Source organism: Mauremys mutica, chromosome 5 (genome assembly GCF_020497125.1).
Source record: "Mauremys mutica isolate MM-2020 ecotype Southern chromosome 5, ASM2049712v1, whole genome shotgun sequence".
In the NCBI taxonomy this organism is placed as follows: Eukaryota; Metazoa; Chordata; order Testudines; family Geoemydidae; genus Mauremys; species Mauremys mutica.
In genome coordinates this window covers 19,500,227-19,516,856 of record NC_059076.1, presented here as the reverse complement: position 1 = coordinate 19,516,856, position 16,630 = coordinate 19,500,227, and the positions used below count along the sequence as shown (strand labels likewise).

At 42.7% G+C, this 16,630-nt stretch overlaps 1 protein-coding gene and 1 long non-coding RNA gene across 5 annotated transcripts in view; one reads left to right on the top strand and one right to left on the bottom strand.

Annotated features, from left to right (window-relative positions):
* LOC123371397 overlaps nucleotides 1-1,126 on the bottom strand; it is a 34,228-nt gene extending 33,102 nt beyond the window's left edge. Inside the window, exon 1 of the long non-coding RNA XR_006579785.1 lies at nucleotides 934-1,126. This is a non-coding gene — a long non-coding RNA (uncharacterized LOC123371397). The remainder of the gene's footprint in view (nucleotides 1-933) is intronic.
* Nucleotides 960-15,850, top strand: PAQR3 (progestin and adipoQ receptor family member 3). Of its 4 annotated transcripts, none has more exons than XM_045018972.1 (8): nucleotides 960-1,260; nucleotides 2,117-2,388; nucleotides 2,522-2,684; nucleotides 5,650-5,805; nucleotides 6,762-6,959; nucleotides 8,547-8,637; nucleotides 11,335-11,483; nucleotides 13,048-15,850. In XM_045018972.1, the coding sequence occupies exons 2-7, from the start codon at nucleotides 2,204-2,206 to the stop codon at nucleotides 11,475-11,477; spliced, it is 936 nt and encodes a 311-aa protein (XP_044874907.1). In that variant the 5' UTR covers nucleotides 960-1,260; nucleotides 2,117-2,203; the 3' UTR covers nucleotides 11,478-11,483; nucleotides 13,048-15,850. The 4 variants fall into 4 exon arrangements, with proteins under 4 accessions (XP_044874907.1, XP_044874908.1, XP_044874910.1 ...); XM_045018973.1 differs by lacking the exon at nucleotides 960-1,260 and adding an exon at nucleotides 1,273-1,426; XM_045018974.1 differs by lacking the exon at nucleotides 960-1,260 and adding an exon at nucleotides 1,872-1,886.
* Nucleotides 15,851-16,630: the final 780 nt, after the last annotated feature.

The window sequence follows — 16,630 nt, the reverse complement described above, 5'->3', positions numbered from 1 at the left end:
AGCTTCCTAAAAGAAACATTACATTATAAAGGCTATAATGCCAGAGAGCGCAACCCAAAAACCTACAGCCCATGCCCCTTACAGAATGTGGGGAAGGGGAGAAGACTTGCTTCCTAGGCAAAGATCCTGTGAGATCCTTTATCTGACACAAGTATTAACTGAATCAGAGAATTCAATATTGTCCTAAGGAACTAAGTACCAAATCTTAAATATAGCGCCAGATCCAGAAAAACCTTCACATTGGCAGGTTTGAAGCCCCCAGTGGTGCTGCTGACGTGAGCGGAACGTCTTACCCAAATGAAACCATCCAAAGGCCAGCAGCGCGTTTTGAAGACAGCTCCCGCTATGTACAGTACTAAATATGTCAACTCACAATTACCTCCCTGCCTCCTGGCTGGATTTTTCACCCCTCTAGCCTAGCTGCGGGGGGGGGGGGGCTGCCTATAGGTGCTCTTGCCCCCTGGACACCCACCCACCGAGCAGGCAGACGCTCTGCTTCCCTTTCCACCGCGCCTCTCGCTGGCTCCTTGGCACAAGGGCGCACGGGAGGCAAGAGGCAGCAGGAGAGCATTGGCCCCGGGACTCCCCCCATGTTCTCAGCCGGCTGCACGGGCCTCCCCCCCGAACCCACCCCACAGCACTCCCAGCCAGGCACCCTGTTGTCCCAGCTACCCCGCGCAGCAGCGGCGGCCCCTGCAGCAGACACGCCAAACCCACGGAAAAAGGCAGAATTTGGGCTTGTTGCTTCTTTTTTTTTGGGCGGGCTCCCGGCAAGCGGGGGCCAGGGGGCGGGGAGACGCGGGGTGCAGAGCGGGCGCGCCCCAGCCTGCAGGCCGGTGGGGGGCGGGGCTAGTCACGTAGGGCGCTGGGGTTCCTAGGGCCTGGCCTGGGTTGAAATGGGAGGAGCCTGATTCCAGGCGGGTGCTTCGTTACCGGTGGCGGTTGGCACCTGTGGCCCGGGGCAGGGAGGAGGGTGGCTGAGAGGGACGCTGGGTGCGTCTCGAGGCCGGCCTCTCCCCGCCCACACAGCGCCCCCTGCCGGCGGGGGGGGGAGGGGCTGCTGCAGTGACCACCCCCACCGCGCGCAGCCCGAACCGCCGCCTTCAACCCCCCCGGCTGCGCCCGCGCGCACATGCGTCGGTTGGGCTGGAGACGTCACAAGCTCGCGACGCCCGCCCCCTCCCCTGCCTGGCGGAGGTTGGGCAGCCGCCGCGGGGACAGGGGCGCGCGTGCACGTGGAGGCCGTCCCTGCGGCGCGCAGTGAGTGCGACATCCGCGCGCGGGGCCGGTGGCGCTACTGGCAGCGGGGCCGGGGCCGGGGCCGGCCGGCGAGGAAGCGGCTGGTTCCTCCCTGTCAGCGAGGGACCCGCGCGGGGGGGAGCCGCCCCCCTCCTCCGGGATGTGCGGGGGGGCCCGGCCCCGGCCGGTGAGCGGCGGCGGCGGTTCTCCCTGCCCCTCGGGCTCCGCTGGGCTGGAGCGGGGACCCTGCAGCCCCCCGGGCTGAGGGGCGGGAGGCAGAGGGGGGGGGCGGCTGTACCAGGGACCCGAACCGCTCAGTGTCTGTGTAAATAAAGTGAAATGGGGCCGGGGGGGTCACATTCGGGGGGCGCCCCAGCGGCCGTGCAGCCGTTTCCGGGGTGGAGCAGCGCCGCGCACCGGCTGGGCGAAGGGGGATCCTAGTGTCACTCGCCACGCCCCTGCGCCGCACTTACACCGGGGCCAGGGCCCGGGGAGCCGGCTCCCTGTGTCCGCTCTGAGGGAGGCCAGCGCTTGGCTGGGATGTGTGGTCCCTTGTCAGCTGGAGGGTTAGTGCTCCCTTGTGCCTCCCCTGTGGACGGACGGACACTTGCCAGCTACAGAGCACTTAGCAGACAGCGTAGTTAGAGGTGTGAGTCTGTGCCCTCTTCCCACTCGTTTTGTAAATGCAGTTGGTGAGAAAATTGTGCCTGGCCCTTAACAGACAATAATACAGGGAGGGGAATTGCCCGGAAAAGGGGCAATTCTTGACTACAGAAAGGCATCGCTGGAGCTGCCAAATTTTGTGGTGACTGAACTTGTTTCTACCTGTGACATAAGCTGTAATAAGTGATCCAGGAAATTTTGTTGTGTTTTTCAGGCATATTGTAGCAGAGATCAGATGCCTGGAGCATAATTAGATATTCTGTTCAGTCTTGCCTTAGCTGTTGACTGTGACACTACCACCATGCATCAGAAGCTTTTGAAGAGTGCCCATTACATCGAGCTAGGAAGCTACCAGTACTGGCCTGTTCTGGTACCTCGGGGAATCCGCTTGTATACCTATGAGCAGATTCCTGTGTTCCTCAAGGACAATCCGTATATTACAGATGGCTACAGGGCTTATCTCCCTTCTAGGCTGTGTTTAAAAAGGTAACATACTTTGATTGGGATGTTAAAAGTAAGATTTGAGCTTTTGCTAAACCTTTGAATGTTTGCTAAAATAATGATTTTTAGTGCCACACACCATTTTCTGAATATCTGCTATTGTATTTTTTTCTTTTAGTCTGTTCATTTTATCCAATGAGACAGTAAACATCTGGAGTCACTTACTGGGCTTTTTCCTTTTCTTCACTCTGGGCATATATGACATGACTTCTGTATTACCTTCAGCGAGTGCCTCTAGAGAAGACTTTGTTATCTGTTCTATTTGCCTCTTCTGCTTTCAAGTAAGTCCTTTCATGAACTAGTTTTGAAACACGTACTGGAGTTTTTAAAAATATTTGTCAGTCATTTTTCATCATTTTCAGGATCATAATTTAGTTCAATCTTGATAGACTTGACCAAAGTAGCGAAGAAATCTCTCAACAGAAAGGGAAATTTAAAATATGTAGTTATGGTTTTGGAAGAACAGCTGAACTGTCAGTACATCTGGATTTGGGGTAGAAAATTAGTCTCTAAAAAGCCCATCTTAAAACTGCTAAAGGTTTATCACCTATACTTCAAAATATATCCACACAGAGGTTTAGTGGTAGTTCTTGGCTATAGAGTGTGGCAGACCAGAACTTGATTTCAAGCAGGCTAGGGAAAAGTCTAGATTTAAAATGTGGTTGTTTGACTAAGATGTAGAGTTGTCCAATTATTTTTCACCTAAATAGCCAGATGTAGTATGAAGCATAGATGGTTGAACACAGTTAGAGGGAAAATTTAGCACCTTAGTTGGCAAGGTAAGTACTTTGCTACATCTATAGTTCAGTGACATTTACAAATACCTTGGAAGATCTTTCAGCCTTGGTCTACATGCAGGGCAGCAAACACACTGGCAGATTAAAGCAGTAATAAGGGGTGGAGGGAACCCTTTCATTGAACATCTCCTGACAAGTGTTGAGTGTCCTCTATTCCTGTTGGATCCAGGCTCCTAAGTAATTACATTTCACTTGTTCGGATTGTTTTGTGACTGTCATTGGCTAATGGCCAATAGAATGTTTGCTAGTTCATTGCTTACCAGTCCAGAGGGAACTGTTAATATAGCATTCCAGTGCTTTATACTCCATGTTTCTCAATAGTTGCCCTGCCTGATTATATATAAGGCTGTGTCGACGGTCCTTGCTTGGATCCCATTGTTTGGTCCTTTGATAGCTTTTAAAAAAGAGGAGCATAAGGAATATAGAAGATTCCTTGAGGGAGGGAAGAATTTGTCAACACAACAATCCGCACTCCTCAAGGAGATAAAAATCAAAAACAGGTTGAAGTCTGAAAGCTATTAACTAACAAATAATTATCCATAGTGCAGAAAACTGATTCTTAGTAGATACATCAAATTGCACCATCACCTGCATACAGCATATGCTGACAAAAATACTGTAATTGTAACTTGTACATTTTGGTTCCTAAGGAGCCTCTTGGTTAAAATTCAAATACCACCTATCCATTATTCTTTTGTGTAGAGGTCTAATTAGGATTAAAATGTGAGGACTTTGGTAATTTAAAAAAAAATGGAAGAGTGTTATTTGCTGAATTGAGTCAAACATGTAGTTGGAGGCTGGTGTGTATAAACTGGATGTCTGAATTCAGTGTGCCACAAAGATTAACCTATAATATTTTTGTTAAAAGTGGTCATGTTAGAGTGAAAAAAGTATAGATTTGGATTAATTTTTGCGTGTATGTTGGTAACTCAAGGTTGAAACTCAGGACTGTCATACCGACCTTAAATGTATACATCCTGCTTTGAAGCATGTGTAATATGAAACATTACATACTCTTGGAACGCCTACAATGCTTGGGCACAGTGCTACGAGCAGAAGACATAAGTTGGAATCTGTTTGAGCCTCTGGCCCTTTAACAGGGTGTTCAAGTTTGAAGAATTTAATATGAACTCTTTGCACTGATGCATAGCTAATACTATGTGAGGAAGAGGGAGCACCTGTCAAGTTGCTGTAGTAACAGTGAAGTATACAGGAATTTTGTCCCTTTTACTGTTTCCATTACAAAGTGTTTTGGCAAATGAAAATTTTGGATAATTATTGCACTGAGAGATTTTTCCATGGATCCCTGATCCTTAACTTCTTAGTTCTCAATGTTTCATGCTGCAGGTTACACATAAGGGCCACACAGACTATTGATGATATATGCAGATCTAGTTTGGCAAATACCATCCTAGTAGTGAGATCAGCAGCAGTGAAACCTGTCAGATTCTAGTTAATTTCACCTTGCTCTATCAGATGGGCAAAGGCACAAACTCCATCCTCCTAAGGATGGAAGAAATATTTTTCCTCACCAGCCCAAAGGAAAGGTGTGTGGACTGAGGTGTCTCAGAGAGAGACACTCCCACCCTTTCCTTCCCAGCAGCTTCAAATTATGCTAAAGTCCTTACGAAATATGGGCTCCCCAATGGTCAAGGAGTGGAGAGAAAGACCAGCACTTTCTTGCTCTTCCCATCACCTGTGGTTTGAACTGGGTAACTAGGAAGGGTTCTGTCCATTTGCCCAGTTAGTGACTCCCTCCTTGTAGACATCTCTCTGTGTAGTAGGTGATTGGTAAATTTTTCAAACCATGGTTGTTGAAGACCACTTAGAAAGTAGTCACTCACTCTCCCTCAGAAAAAAATCTTTTAAAAAGAATAAATAAGGAAGGGACAAATATTGGTCCCAGCAGAAGTGGACTGCACACTGAATAAGTCTGGCGTGATAGAATCCTCTCTCTTTGTGCCATTAGAGCTGGATACTCCAGATACTTCCTACTTCTTTCCCTCCATGTGGTGGTTTGGCCAGTGGAACCACTAGGTGCACACCCAAACCACCTCTCTGCACTGAAGCACAAGGAGCTCCTGCAGAGCCACGCACTCCCCTTTGCAGACTCACCCTATTGACTCCCTGTTCCCCCTCTTCAGCAAAATATCATTGGTTGCACTGCCAATCAGGCCTTTTGTGCCCACCAAGGCTGGGCAGGATTTTTCCCTTAACTTCTGTTGACCCTTCTCTGAGTAGCTTGGTTTGGTCAGCTATTTCATCATTGGTAGGAAGCATAATTTCATGACATCCGGTAGCAGTGTGAAATATATAACAGCATCAGGTGGTTAATTCTATGCTTGACAGCTTCATAGGTGGAGCGGGATGCTTTTTTTGCTTTGATTTCATGTAGCCATAAACTAGGCTTTGAAGAAATTAACATGCATTTGTTTGAACATTTGTACAGGTCTGTATGCTTTGCTCGGTAGGATATCATCTCTTCTGCTGCCATCGCTCAGAGAAGACTAGCCGTCGATGGATGGCATTAGATTATGCAGGAATTTCCATTGGGATCTTGGGCTGCTACGTATCAGGAGTGTTTTATGCATTTTACTGTAATAATGTAAGTTTTAATGTGCTTTTTATGCAATAAAATGAACACTTCATAGCTGACCTGTATGGCCTTACCCAGATGGTTTCTCAGACCCCAAGCAAGAAGTTGGTTGCACAACATGCGAGGAGTGCACACGATCAAAAATAATTCGACATTACTGGCCTGCTAGCTGATCCATGTTATTTGAACTTGTTGATTAGCTTGCATTTGTCAAAAACAAGGGTGGTTTCCTACCTGCCACAAATTGCTGCTGCTTACTGGAAATAAATTTGGGTTTTTGGAAGGCATCCTGGAGTGCAGCTGCCCCCAGAAGGCACTGGTTTTTTGCAGCTCATCACGTTACACCAAAAATCATTTTGTTGAAAAGACCCAGTGGTTTGGAACAGGCCAGGATCTAGAAGGCTGGAAGAACTTAAGGGTGGGGAGAACAGGAGATGGTATTAGACGAGAGAAAAGAAAGGGGGATAGTTGAGAAGTTAGGAGAAGAGTGGTTGCTGGGCTTCTAGTTTATATAAACAGATACAAGTTTTACACAGGCAACAGTATAGGGAAAATTACTGCATCCCAAGCGACCTTTCAAAAATAGTGATTAGGATGGTCCACAAAACTGCCTTCTCCTCACCATCCATCTGTGTGTGTGTAGGGAAGGGGAAGGTAGTTTCCCATCAAAACCTTATGTTGTCTTATCCATTGGTAATAAAGAATTCTTGTAAAGTATCTGAATCCGGCAGTAGAACCAATTCCAACCTGTCAAACTAGTGCAGGAGCAAACTTAACTCATTTTAGGGAGCACAGTAGCATATGCAATTTTGTATACGGTGAAAAGTGTGTAGACGAAACAATGGTTAGCCTTCTCTACATTTGATTTCTATTTCACTTTGTACATTTTCTGCCAAGGGTGTTAATAATCTTCACACCTATCCAAAGAAGAAAAAATAATTATTTTCTTTTTTCCTCTTCTGCAGTACTGGCGTCAGGTATACTTGATCACTGTGCTTGCTATGATCCTTGCAGTATTCTTTGCTCAGATTCATCCCAGCTACCTCACTCAACAGTGGCACAGACTGCGTTCTGTCATCTTTTGCTCCGTCTCTGGATATGGAGTCATTCCTACTATCCACTGGGTTTGGCTCAATGGAGGAGTTGGTGCAGCTATTGTGCAGGTAAGCTCAGAAGCAGACACGATTCCTCTGATTTTCTAGTTGTCTCCCGTTTTTTGGAATAGAAGCATGGTTAAAAAATGAATACCTTTGAACTGGATTTACCTAATGCAGAGCTTCAAATATTAAACTCAGGATGTGAACTAAAAACAAGCTGCATCAATTAAATCTGGTTTACAACATACTAATTAAACCTGCCTTGTGAGAAGAAAAAAATATAGGGAACAACTGTGACCCTAGATATACACCTCTGGGACACAACAACCTATGTGGGTCACTGTACTGCCTGCCTCCAGATGGGTGCAGTGTGCAGTCAAGACAGCATAATGGAAAGTAGTAGTCTGGGTCAGGTAGCACTGGTGCAGATTTTCTATTGGCTTCACCCCCCTGAAATAAAGTGTGGGAGGTAGCGGCCAGATTCTGACTCTGATCCTCTCCTGGGGCAGAGTCTCTTACTTGGAGTTTGTGGCAAATCCAGAAATGAGCCATATATATATAATATATATATATATACACACACACACACACCCCTTTGCCTTTTAAATGACCCATAGATCATAAAATATGAATAAAGTTACTAATGTTAGCAGTTATAAACCGACTAGTAACGTAATCTGTTGTAAAGGTTACCCAGCCCTGAAAAGCAAGGAGTATGGCAGGATGAAAGAGGGAAATATATACCTGTCTTATGGTAAAACATGAGTTGTAGTAGTTATATAATGAACTAGACACAGATGAGAACCTACCATGATGCTAATCTGTGCAGGTTCTTATGCTGGCACTTTAATGGACTTTAGACTAGGCCTATAATTAGTGCAAGTGAAAAAAAAATGTTTTGTCTAAGTAGTATTGCCTGGGTATTCAAAGTATTTCTGTGCATAAGTCTGTGTTACAGATCTTGTTCCTGTACATCTAAAAATAGAAAGCTTTGCTGTTGGCAGCAAGACACTGTGGTAATAGGGACTTCAAAGAAAAGGAACTAATATATAGGTTGCTTTCCACTGAACCGCTGCATCCCTTTTTCCCATCTGGTGTTTAGTAGCCTCATGAGATCGTGTGTGGTAAGTTATGCTTCACATGGTCAAAGATTCCAAGCTGATTTAGTAATGTTTTCCCCCTGCACTACCTTTTACTATGTCCCTACCTCCAAAAGGAACTTACAGGGCATTGATTGATCCAACTTTTAGTCATTAGTCAATGAATTTAAAATGCATTCTTACTGATGGAAATTCTTCAGTGTAGAGTTGTGGGGACCAACCTAAGGAAATCTGTTCTCAGGCACAGTGTGAATGTATTAAAAAAGAGGGCATCTCCGATCATGGAATTTCACCTTTCACAGAGAAAGCAGAAGATTGGGGGGTGGAGGGGAGAATTGTTTTCGAGCACAGAGGTGGGGCTAAGCTTTAACCTTTTCTGTCTCCGGTTTTGATACTACTTACAGATTTGGAGTCTGTTCAACATTCATGTAAATAAAGTAATAAGAGTAAAGCTGTGTCCTTGCAAAGTATGCAGTGCACTTGCTAGACAAATGTTATGGGGTAGGCATTCATGATCTACTACTAAGCATTAAAGCTTCATTTTATTTTGCAGGAGTTTGCTCCTCGAGTAATTGTGATGTACTTGATTGCTGCCGCAGCTTTTCTCTTTTACATTTCCAAAGTTCCAGAAAGATACTTCCCAGGTATGATTATCTTTTGCATTGTACTTAAGTGGTGATTCTGGAAGGGCATCGAAAGAAAGTATAATGTGTGTGTTTTGAATTGTCATTAAAAAAATGAGTGAACATGTCCTACATTAAGCAGCCATATCTGTGTTGAATACTGCGCTCTCTATATGCATTTGCTGCACTCATGCTAGTAGCTTCTCTGAGCTGCAGGAATTCAGCTAAATCCATCTAGTAGTAAGACATGTTAAGGGGAGGAATCATTAACACTTGTATAAAATTGGAAAAAATACAACTAAATCATAAAAAAGTGTCAGTATGCCAATAATCTCAATTTAACCTCCAAAAGATCTTGGAACCTTACCTGTACTATATGATTTCTTGGTATTGCACACCCTTGGTCAACAGTTCATCCACTTGTGGCAGGTGATGATGATTATGATTATTCTCCTAACAAAATGAAATGGGAGTTGGGAGGCTAACTCGCTTTGGCTCCTTGAAAAATCCCAGCTCCAGAGCTTGTTTCCCCACCCCCCACCACTGATCACGCTCAGCTCTCACTGACTGCTGGCTGTCATTTTCCCCAGTTCTAAAAGGGACTAATTACCTATGTCTGTGGAGTGCTTTGAGATCCTTTGATAAATAGTGCTCTGTAAGTGTAAAAAGCTGTTGGGTTATAGGGTTTTCCAGCTAGTATGAGTGTTGGGACTAGACTAGGACAATCAGAGGATTAATGTCCACTGACTGCTGTTTTTTACGGCAAAAATGTCAAATTACACCTCCAGGTAAATTACTTGTACCATTGTTTTATATAGTAAATTTATGTCCAATAAATTATTGCTATCCATATAAACCTCAGCTGGAGAGTAGCCTCCCCACTGGTGCATTCCCTTGAGGCTGGGTGTGGTGTGGTGTAGCAGGCTCTCCCCCCGCCTAGCGCCCCCTGTTGATAGCCACTCTAGCCCTGAGATGGTCTCCCTTGGGTCCCTGGCCTGCTTACCTTCAGTCTCACACCTTCCAGGCTCTGCAAGATTGTCCTGCTCTTGTGCAGCGCAACGTGTCTGAGGACTTTCTTCCTGGAGGCTTGGCTCCAAATAATAGTTCGTTCTCCTTTTTGTGTCTAGGTGTTTCCGTACCATCTTTCCTGGAGGACTGGGAGGGGAACCCAGGTCCTCCACCTCTTCTGGGTTCCAGTCCAGAGATCTTATGGCAAGCAGCTATGGTCTGCTGCCTCACTGGACTTTGTACCTTACCTTTCCTTCAGGTCCTTTCTCACAGCCCCCCGAGCATACTCTGTCTGCCTCTAGGCCTTTCCTCCACTCTCTAGTAGCCAGAGAACAGCTGCAGAGGTTCTTTTTCCCCCCTTCTCTCCCTGCAGCCTCCTTCTCATCTTGACTTCCTCCCTTTATGCTTACCACCCAGCTGTGCTTCATCTTCACCTGGGCCTGGCCCATCTTCCAGGTGCAACCAAGTGCACTAATTGCTGTCTGTCTCCAGTTAACTATCGTTACCTGTGGGGGCACATACTCCATCACAATTCCCAATCAAGATTGGAGTTCAGTTGTGTTAGACATTGTACATATATAATGGAAAGTAAGTCCCTACCCCAAAGAGCATACTCTAAGTCTATAACAAGAAATGGGTGACTATGACAAACAGATGACAGGAGCACACAATAACAGTAAGACAATTATGATTTAGTATACTGAGCAGCAGTCACAGCACATCAGCTGTCTACTCAAGATTGAGTGTTTTATAGGCATCACAGGAGGAGAGAGATTTAAAGGAAAAGGTGGTAGATCCACTCACACAGAAAAGACCTTGGGTGTGGCCAAATGGCACATCATTTCATTAAAGGGAACGTGGTATTTATTGCAGAGAATACCACCACTGTAATATAAATAGAAATTAAATTGTGATATATTGAAAGTTAACCACTTGCAATAAATTCCCATGTAGAGATTCAACTTTGGAAAATATTTTAATTGTACCAGTGACAGGTTCCCTATTGTAGTATTATATTGAGTACTAGGATCCAATATAACTTTTAATTAAAAGTTAGTGAAAGGACCTTATTAGTTTCCATGGGGTTTGAATTGGGCCCTGGAGGAGGCTGGTAGCTAGTGAGCATCCACTTTTTTGCTGCTTCTCTAGTCCTTGGGGTTCAGTTAGCTCACTTTACTTACTTTAGTAGGTTTGGGTATTAAACACCAGTCAGGTCCAGATTTTCCAGTTAGATTGCTCCTTTGTTTGCCCAGGTGTATCATGCATGCTCAAATACCCAGTGTGTCCATGTGCATTCTGTATCTGTACACATGGCAATTGCTTATGGGCACTGGGGTTTATAGCCACCCATATAGCTGCACTGTTACAAACCCCTAGTGTAAATGTTGGGTATTAGTGTAAACTGGCTCTTGCATTGTGTCCTCACTAAGGGTTTGTACCAGTACCTAAAAACATGAGTATAGACAAACCCTTGTATGCTTAAGTGGTCAGATGGGCCTGCAAATACATAATCTGAGCATACACTTAATGCACTTGCATATATTTTCAGTTTAAAGCTGGCCCAGAGATATACAGTACTTTCCCTTCAATGCATGCATGTTTATCAGAAATTGTTCAAATGCATGAGAGCTTCAACCTCCAGGCTAGAATTGTTACTGCAGTAGTTATATTGAATATAATAACAGACAATCTTTTTGCTTTTTCCAAAAGGACAATTAAACTACCTCGGCTCTAGTCACCAAGTATGGCATATCCTTGCAGTAGTAATGTTGTATTGGTGGCATCAATCTACAGTTTATATCATGCAATACAGACACAGCAAGCCCTGTCCTGACTACAGTACACATTTATGAATGAAGGTATGGCAGTCCTATATGCATGGAGACATGAAGATAGAGTGGGTGGGGGGGTTGGTCATCTTGCTTTGAGCCTTTCTGTCACAAGGTTCAGTTTGCCTTCTTTCCTTAATTGTGCTAATGCTCCAGAACAAAACCACGGGGTAGCGCTTTTTATCCATGAAAGATACATCACTTGAAGAATTATATGCAATATTCTCCTAGACACAGCTGAAGTGCCAGATAAGATGCTCCAGGCAAAACTGGAGAGCTGGTGGGTGTTCAACATCATTTGTATATGTAGGTGTAGGGGAAGCTGACACTACGATCAAACTCCACAACTGAATATCGGCTTGCTTACACTAGTATAAATTGGACCAAACTCCATTATAGGCAGGGACGTTACATAGTTGTTAAACTAGGATAAGCCAGAGGAGACTCAAATCAGTCCATCACATCCTGGTTACAGGGACGCTAACTACCACTTAGATCCAAACTTCGATTTACAATCTGATAGTAAAAGTCCTGCATGTTTTTACTAGTGAAAATTCAGGCTATAATTTTGATAAATTGTTATTATAATATCTCAATTTATTTTGTTTATTTTCTTGATATTTAATATTCTGCAATAATACATATGTTTACACTGCAGTTTGCTTAGATTTTTACTGTACATTACATTTTTTTCACTAAATTGCTTCTTCCTTATTTTTCTCCAAAACTTGTAATAACACATCCACACTTTCTGCTTTCTCCCCTAAAGAATAAAAGCAAACGTGTAACAGCACAGGTAGATGTAAAAGCAAAGGGATCACACAAGGCACAGATATCATCTGGCATGATGTAGTGCTATAGATGTTGCAAGTAAGCAAAGACAGCCAGGTTAATTGCAGCTCCATTCAAAGGAGAGGAAGACTTAGTGGTTTTCAAATGTGGAAAGTACAAAATTGGCAAAGGCACTTAAAGTGCTAGAAGAATATAGCTAACCAGTGAAAACTATAAATAGAAAACATTTTAGTGTCCTCTGGGACAAGACTGAAGTGTCTTACCTGTAATCTATCTATAATTGCACTTAAGTTAATAAGATTGGTAATGGACAAGGCATTTGTCTGCACTGTCTATACTAGAACTCTTTCTAGAATACTTGCTCTCCCCAAACTCTAATGCTAGATATTGCCATTGAAATTTTAGATGAAAAGATACTTCCATTGCATTTTTCTGTCCTTGCTGTCTGATGTGAAATTTCTCTACATGAAGAAATCCCAGCTCTGTCCAACATGAAATTTATCTATATGAAGAAACAGTAATTTTATTTAACAATTTGCGTTGAGACAAATTCTGCCACCCTTACTCACGCTGAGTAACATCTTACTCCTTCAGTAGCCACTCTGAAATCAGTGGGGATATGCACAGAGTAAGGTGCTACCCTGTGAGAGAAAGGATGGCAGAATGAGCTCTCTGACACCCTTCTTTTCGCTCCATTTTGTTAATTCCCCCAACATTTGTCCATCTTTTTTTTTTTTTAAAACAAAAGTGTAGACAGTTGATGTTTGTAGTCTGATGAAACTTGTCTCCCACTATCTTTCAGAATTCTCTTACTGCAACAGAAGTTCTGACTATGAATGTCTAGTCCTTAGTCACATGCTGATTTCCAAAACCATGCACTGAGGCAGCTACTCTCTCTCACCTGCGGGACTGTGTTTCTACTTGCTGGGATGGCATACCAACAGAGGTTTTTTTGAGACAACTGCTTAGGTCTTCAAAATGACTCATTCACCTCAACCACTGTACATTCTGCAGTGAAGCAGAGAACAACTGTGCAGGTCTTCCTGTAGAGAGGTTATGTAATCCGACCATGTGAAAACAGGATATGAATTAATTACATTCCTTCTTCTGACTAGTAAAACATGAAAGGCAGCAACATGTACTCTTGGTTACAGCAAATGACTCTCTCCTTGATTTGGACTTCACTTTCAGACTTCATTAAAGAGTATACTGAAGAGATTTGCCCTAAACAGCATGCTTCTGAAGCTCCTATGATAAATTGCTTCTTGGGACCTGGTCTTAGACCTTTTTCAAATCCATACAGTGTGGTGTACCACCTAGACTTGCTATCTAATTGTTGTGTTCGTGCTATGACATTGCTGTTATATTTAAATCTGAATTCTGTGGATTCTTACTTTTTTTACAGGAAGTTTTTTCTTTTTGAAAGATCAAAATGGATGCTCTTTCTCCACTCCGTTTCGTCATCAGTAACTTTAAAATTAATTCCTTCATTTGAAATGGACAGTGTCACTAATTTGTGCCATTGAGTTTCCATGTTTCTCTCAAGAACTTAAGTGATTCCTGTGGTTTTGAAAATTTTACTCTTGACATATTACAAAGACTATCCAGCAACTGTAGGGTTAAGTTTATTAACCAGTTGTGGTCAGTAGACGGTAGTATTACACATAATATACATTGCAGGAGTTTACACCAGCAATTGGCCCTGTATTAGACTGGTATAAATAATTCAAAGTAACTGTCCACAAAAATAATCCAGATCTAAAGAGCAAATATAGCCGCCTGATTAATATGAACAAATGCATCAGTGTTCTTTTAGCACTGTGTAGTCTTATTTAAACATGTCTGTTACCATAAGTTTTCTATAGCGATTAATAAAAGGAGACTCAGTATTTGCCTCTAGATTAGTCTCTCCCAGTCTGAATCCTGGTTTTAAAAATTGCAGTTTATTTTAAATTTATTTTGCCTTGAAAAACTTTAAAAATAATTTTACATGTCAATACAGGAAGTGTCTGGATTCCTTAATGCCAACAAGATAGCTTAAACTCCTGAACAGTTGTTTTGGTCTGTTGCAGGAATTGAAAGATTTTTATTTTATTATATAGATTTCAATGTGAAGCTGGTTGGAAACTTTGTTTTTGAATGGAATTAAAATCTTAAATAGCTTCTGGAGGGTAATTGCTTGTGTTTACATTCACTTGACCAGTTGCATTAAATGCTGCTGGCTAATGTGATAAATGTTATAATCAGTGTTTCTCTCAAGTTTCTTCTACACCAGTAACCAGTATGTTGGCAGATCTGATTACAACTGAGTAACAGACCTGTATGTCGATTGTCAGGGAAGCACAGTTGTAATCATATCCTCTAACGCAGTAGTTACTTCAATGTGGATGGGATGATATTCTAAAGGAGATGACCCCATGACAGGCACCTGTTTCCTTTACAATTATGTTGAAGTCCCTGTTTTGGGAATGACTATCCAGGGTCATGCTTAGAATCAATAGAAACATTTAGCCTAGTGGCTGATGCATAGTCTCTGAAAATGTCAGCTACATGTTTGGCTACTTTTCTTGATCACCTTATTAGCCACAATGAGAACTACTGAATGTGACCTTTAAGAAAACCACCTTGGCCAGAGAAAAGGTACATCACCAGTCGGCGGGCTAAAAAGAAATATAACCAATAGCCCATGCTGGAATGCCTAAAGCTGTGTAACGTACACAAACTATTGTAAGCCTTTCCTAGATAGGGGTCCCATCAAATGGGTTGGGGAGGGTAGGAGAAGGGGAGCCAAGCGAAGAAACAAGTTCCTCTTTGAGAGAGGATTTTTCCCCGTGTTTTATTTTGCTCTTAACTTCAAGTAGCTAAGCCTGTTTTTTAATTCTTGTACAATGGAATTGTTTGTTAACAGAGGTAGAAGGAAAGTACTTCTCTGAATTTCAAAGAAGGTCTTTGGCAATGGCCATGTTGTGGATGGAGATGGTGACTTATTACAGTAGATACAGCTCTATTGTAAAGCCTTTGAACACTAACTTGTGACTGAGAATTCTGGCCACTATAACGTTTGTACTAATATGTTTGAGTATGTATTTATTGTAAAATTGTAGATTGTTGAGTCTAACCATGCCGAGTTCCTTTGAGTTCTAAACTAAATTAGTTTCAGAATAACGTGTTAGCATTTAATAATACTGATGGATTACCTCCCAAACCTCTGAGCCTTTCAGTGTGAACACCAGACCTTATTTATTTTTTTAAAAACTTGTCTGCAAAACAAGTTTAAAGTGCACTAATAACTACTACTGAAGCCTGACTAGAAACTTGCAAATGAAAAAGCCTGTTCTAACAGACTTCATGTACAATTTATACAATCTGCAATTGTCTGTGTTGGTGGCTGCATTTTGATTTCTTTAGGTTGCTAGTTCATTTTTTAAAACTACTAATATAATTATTGTAGCATTTTTCAACTACTGGAAAAGGAAATTCAAAGTCATGGTGTGTTTCAATTTCATGGAGTGCAATTTATCAAGCTGCATGACTAAATGTGTATTATGTGAATATCTAAGCTGTAAATAAATTTGGGTTTACTGAATATATACTTAACAATATTATACACAAGAGTCATGTCTCATTAAAGTGAAGTGGATGCTGCACCTTCAGTGCCAAAACCTTGAGTTTCTACAATGCAGTTGGGCATCTTGAAAACTGAAAATATGAGGATAATGTAAAATTAAACTTCATAGAAAAATGAATGACAGGGATACCTATTCATTCTAATACCTCATTTAAAAAAGTTTTAAATAAAACTGTCAGAGAATTTCCAGGCTGCTACACCAAAATGCTGATGAACTCAATGGTCTTACTACAGCATTAATGTCCAGTTTGCTCCAGAGTAGACAAGGCCTTGTTTGAACAAGAAGAGCTCTGATCATTCCACTTTATGGAAACCTCCCAAATTTTGATTCTTGGCACCCACATAACCTGGAAAGTGTGTCTTCTCCTTCCATGCCTCCCCCCCCTCCCCCCCCCCCGATTCCTAAATGTCTCTTGGACTGACCAAAAGTGATTTGGTCACACCCTAAAACAGTAACTGCATTGATTTGGGAGGTGGGGAATCTGATGTTCATGTCAAGCACTGAAAAAAGAGGTACTATTTCTTTTCACTTCCAATCCCAGCTGTCAATTACTTCCAACAAGGTAAAAGGATCTGAATGTTCTTCTACAATGTTATGACTGTATGAGTGTACTACCACAAAGCAATCTGAGCCACTATTTATTGTGAGTTGAATTGGCATCTCAATTAGAAGATGGGGGTGGGCAGCGAGGGAACAGAAAATTTCTTACCAGTAATTTCCTCTCTGCTAACAGCATCTCCCCCAAGTCTGGATGCT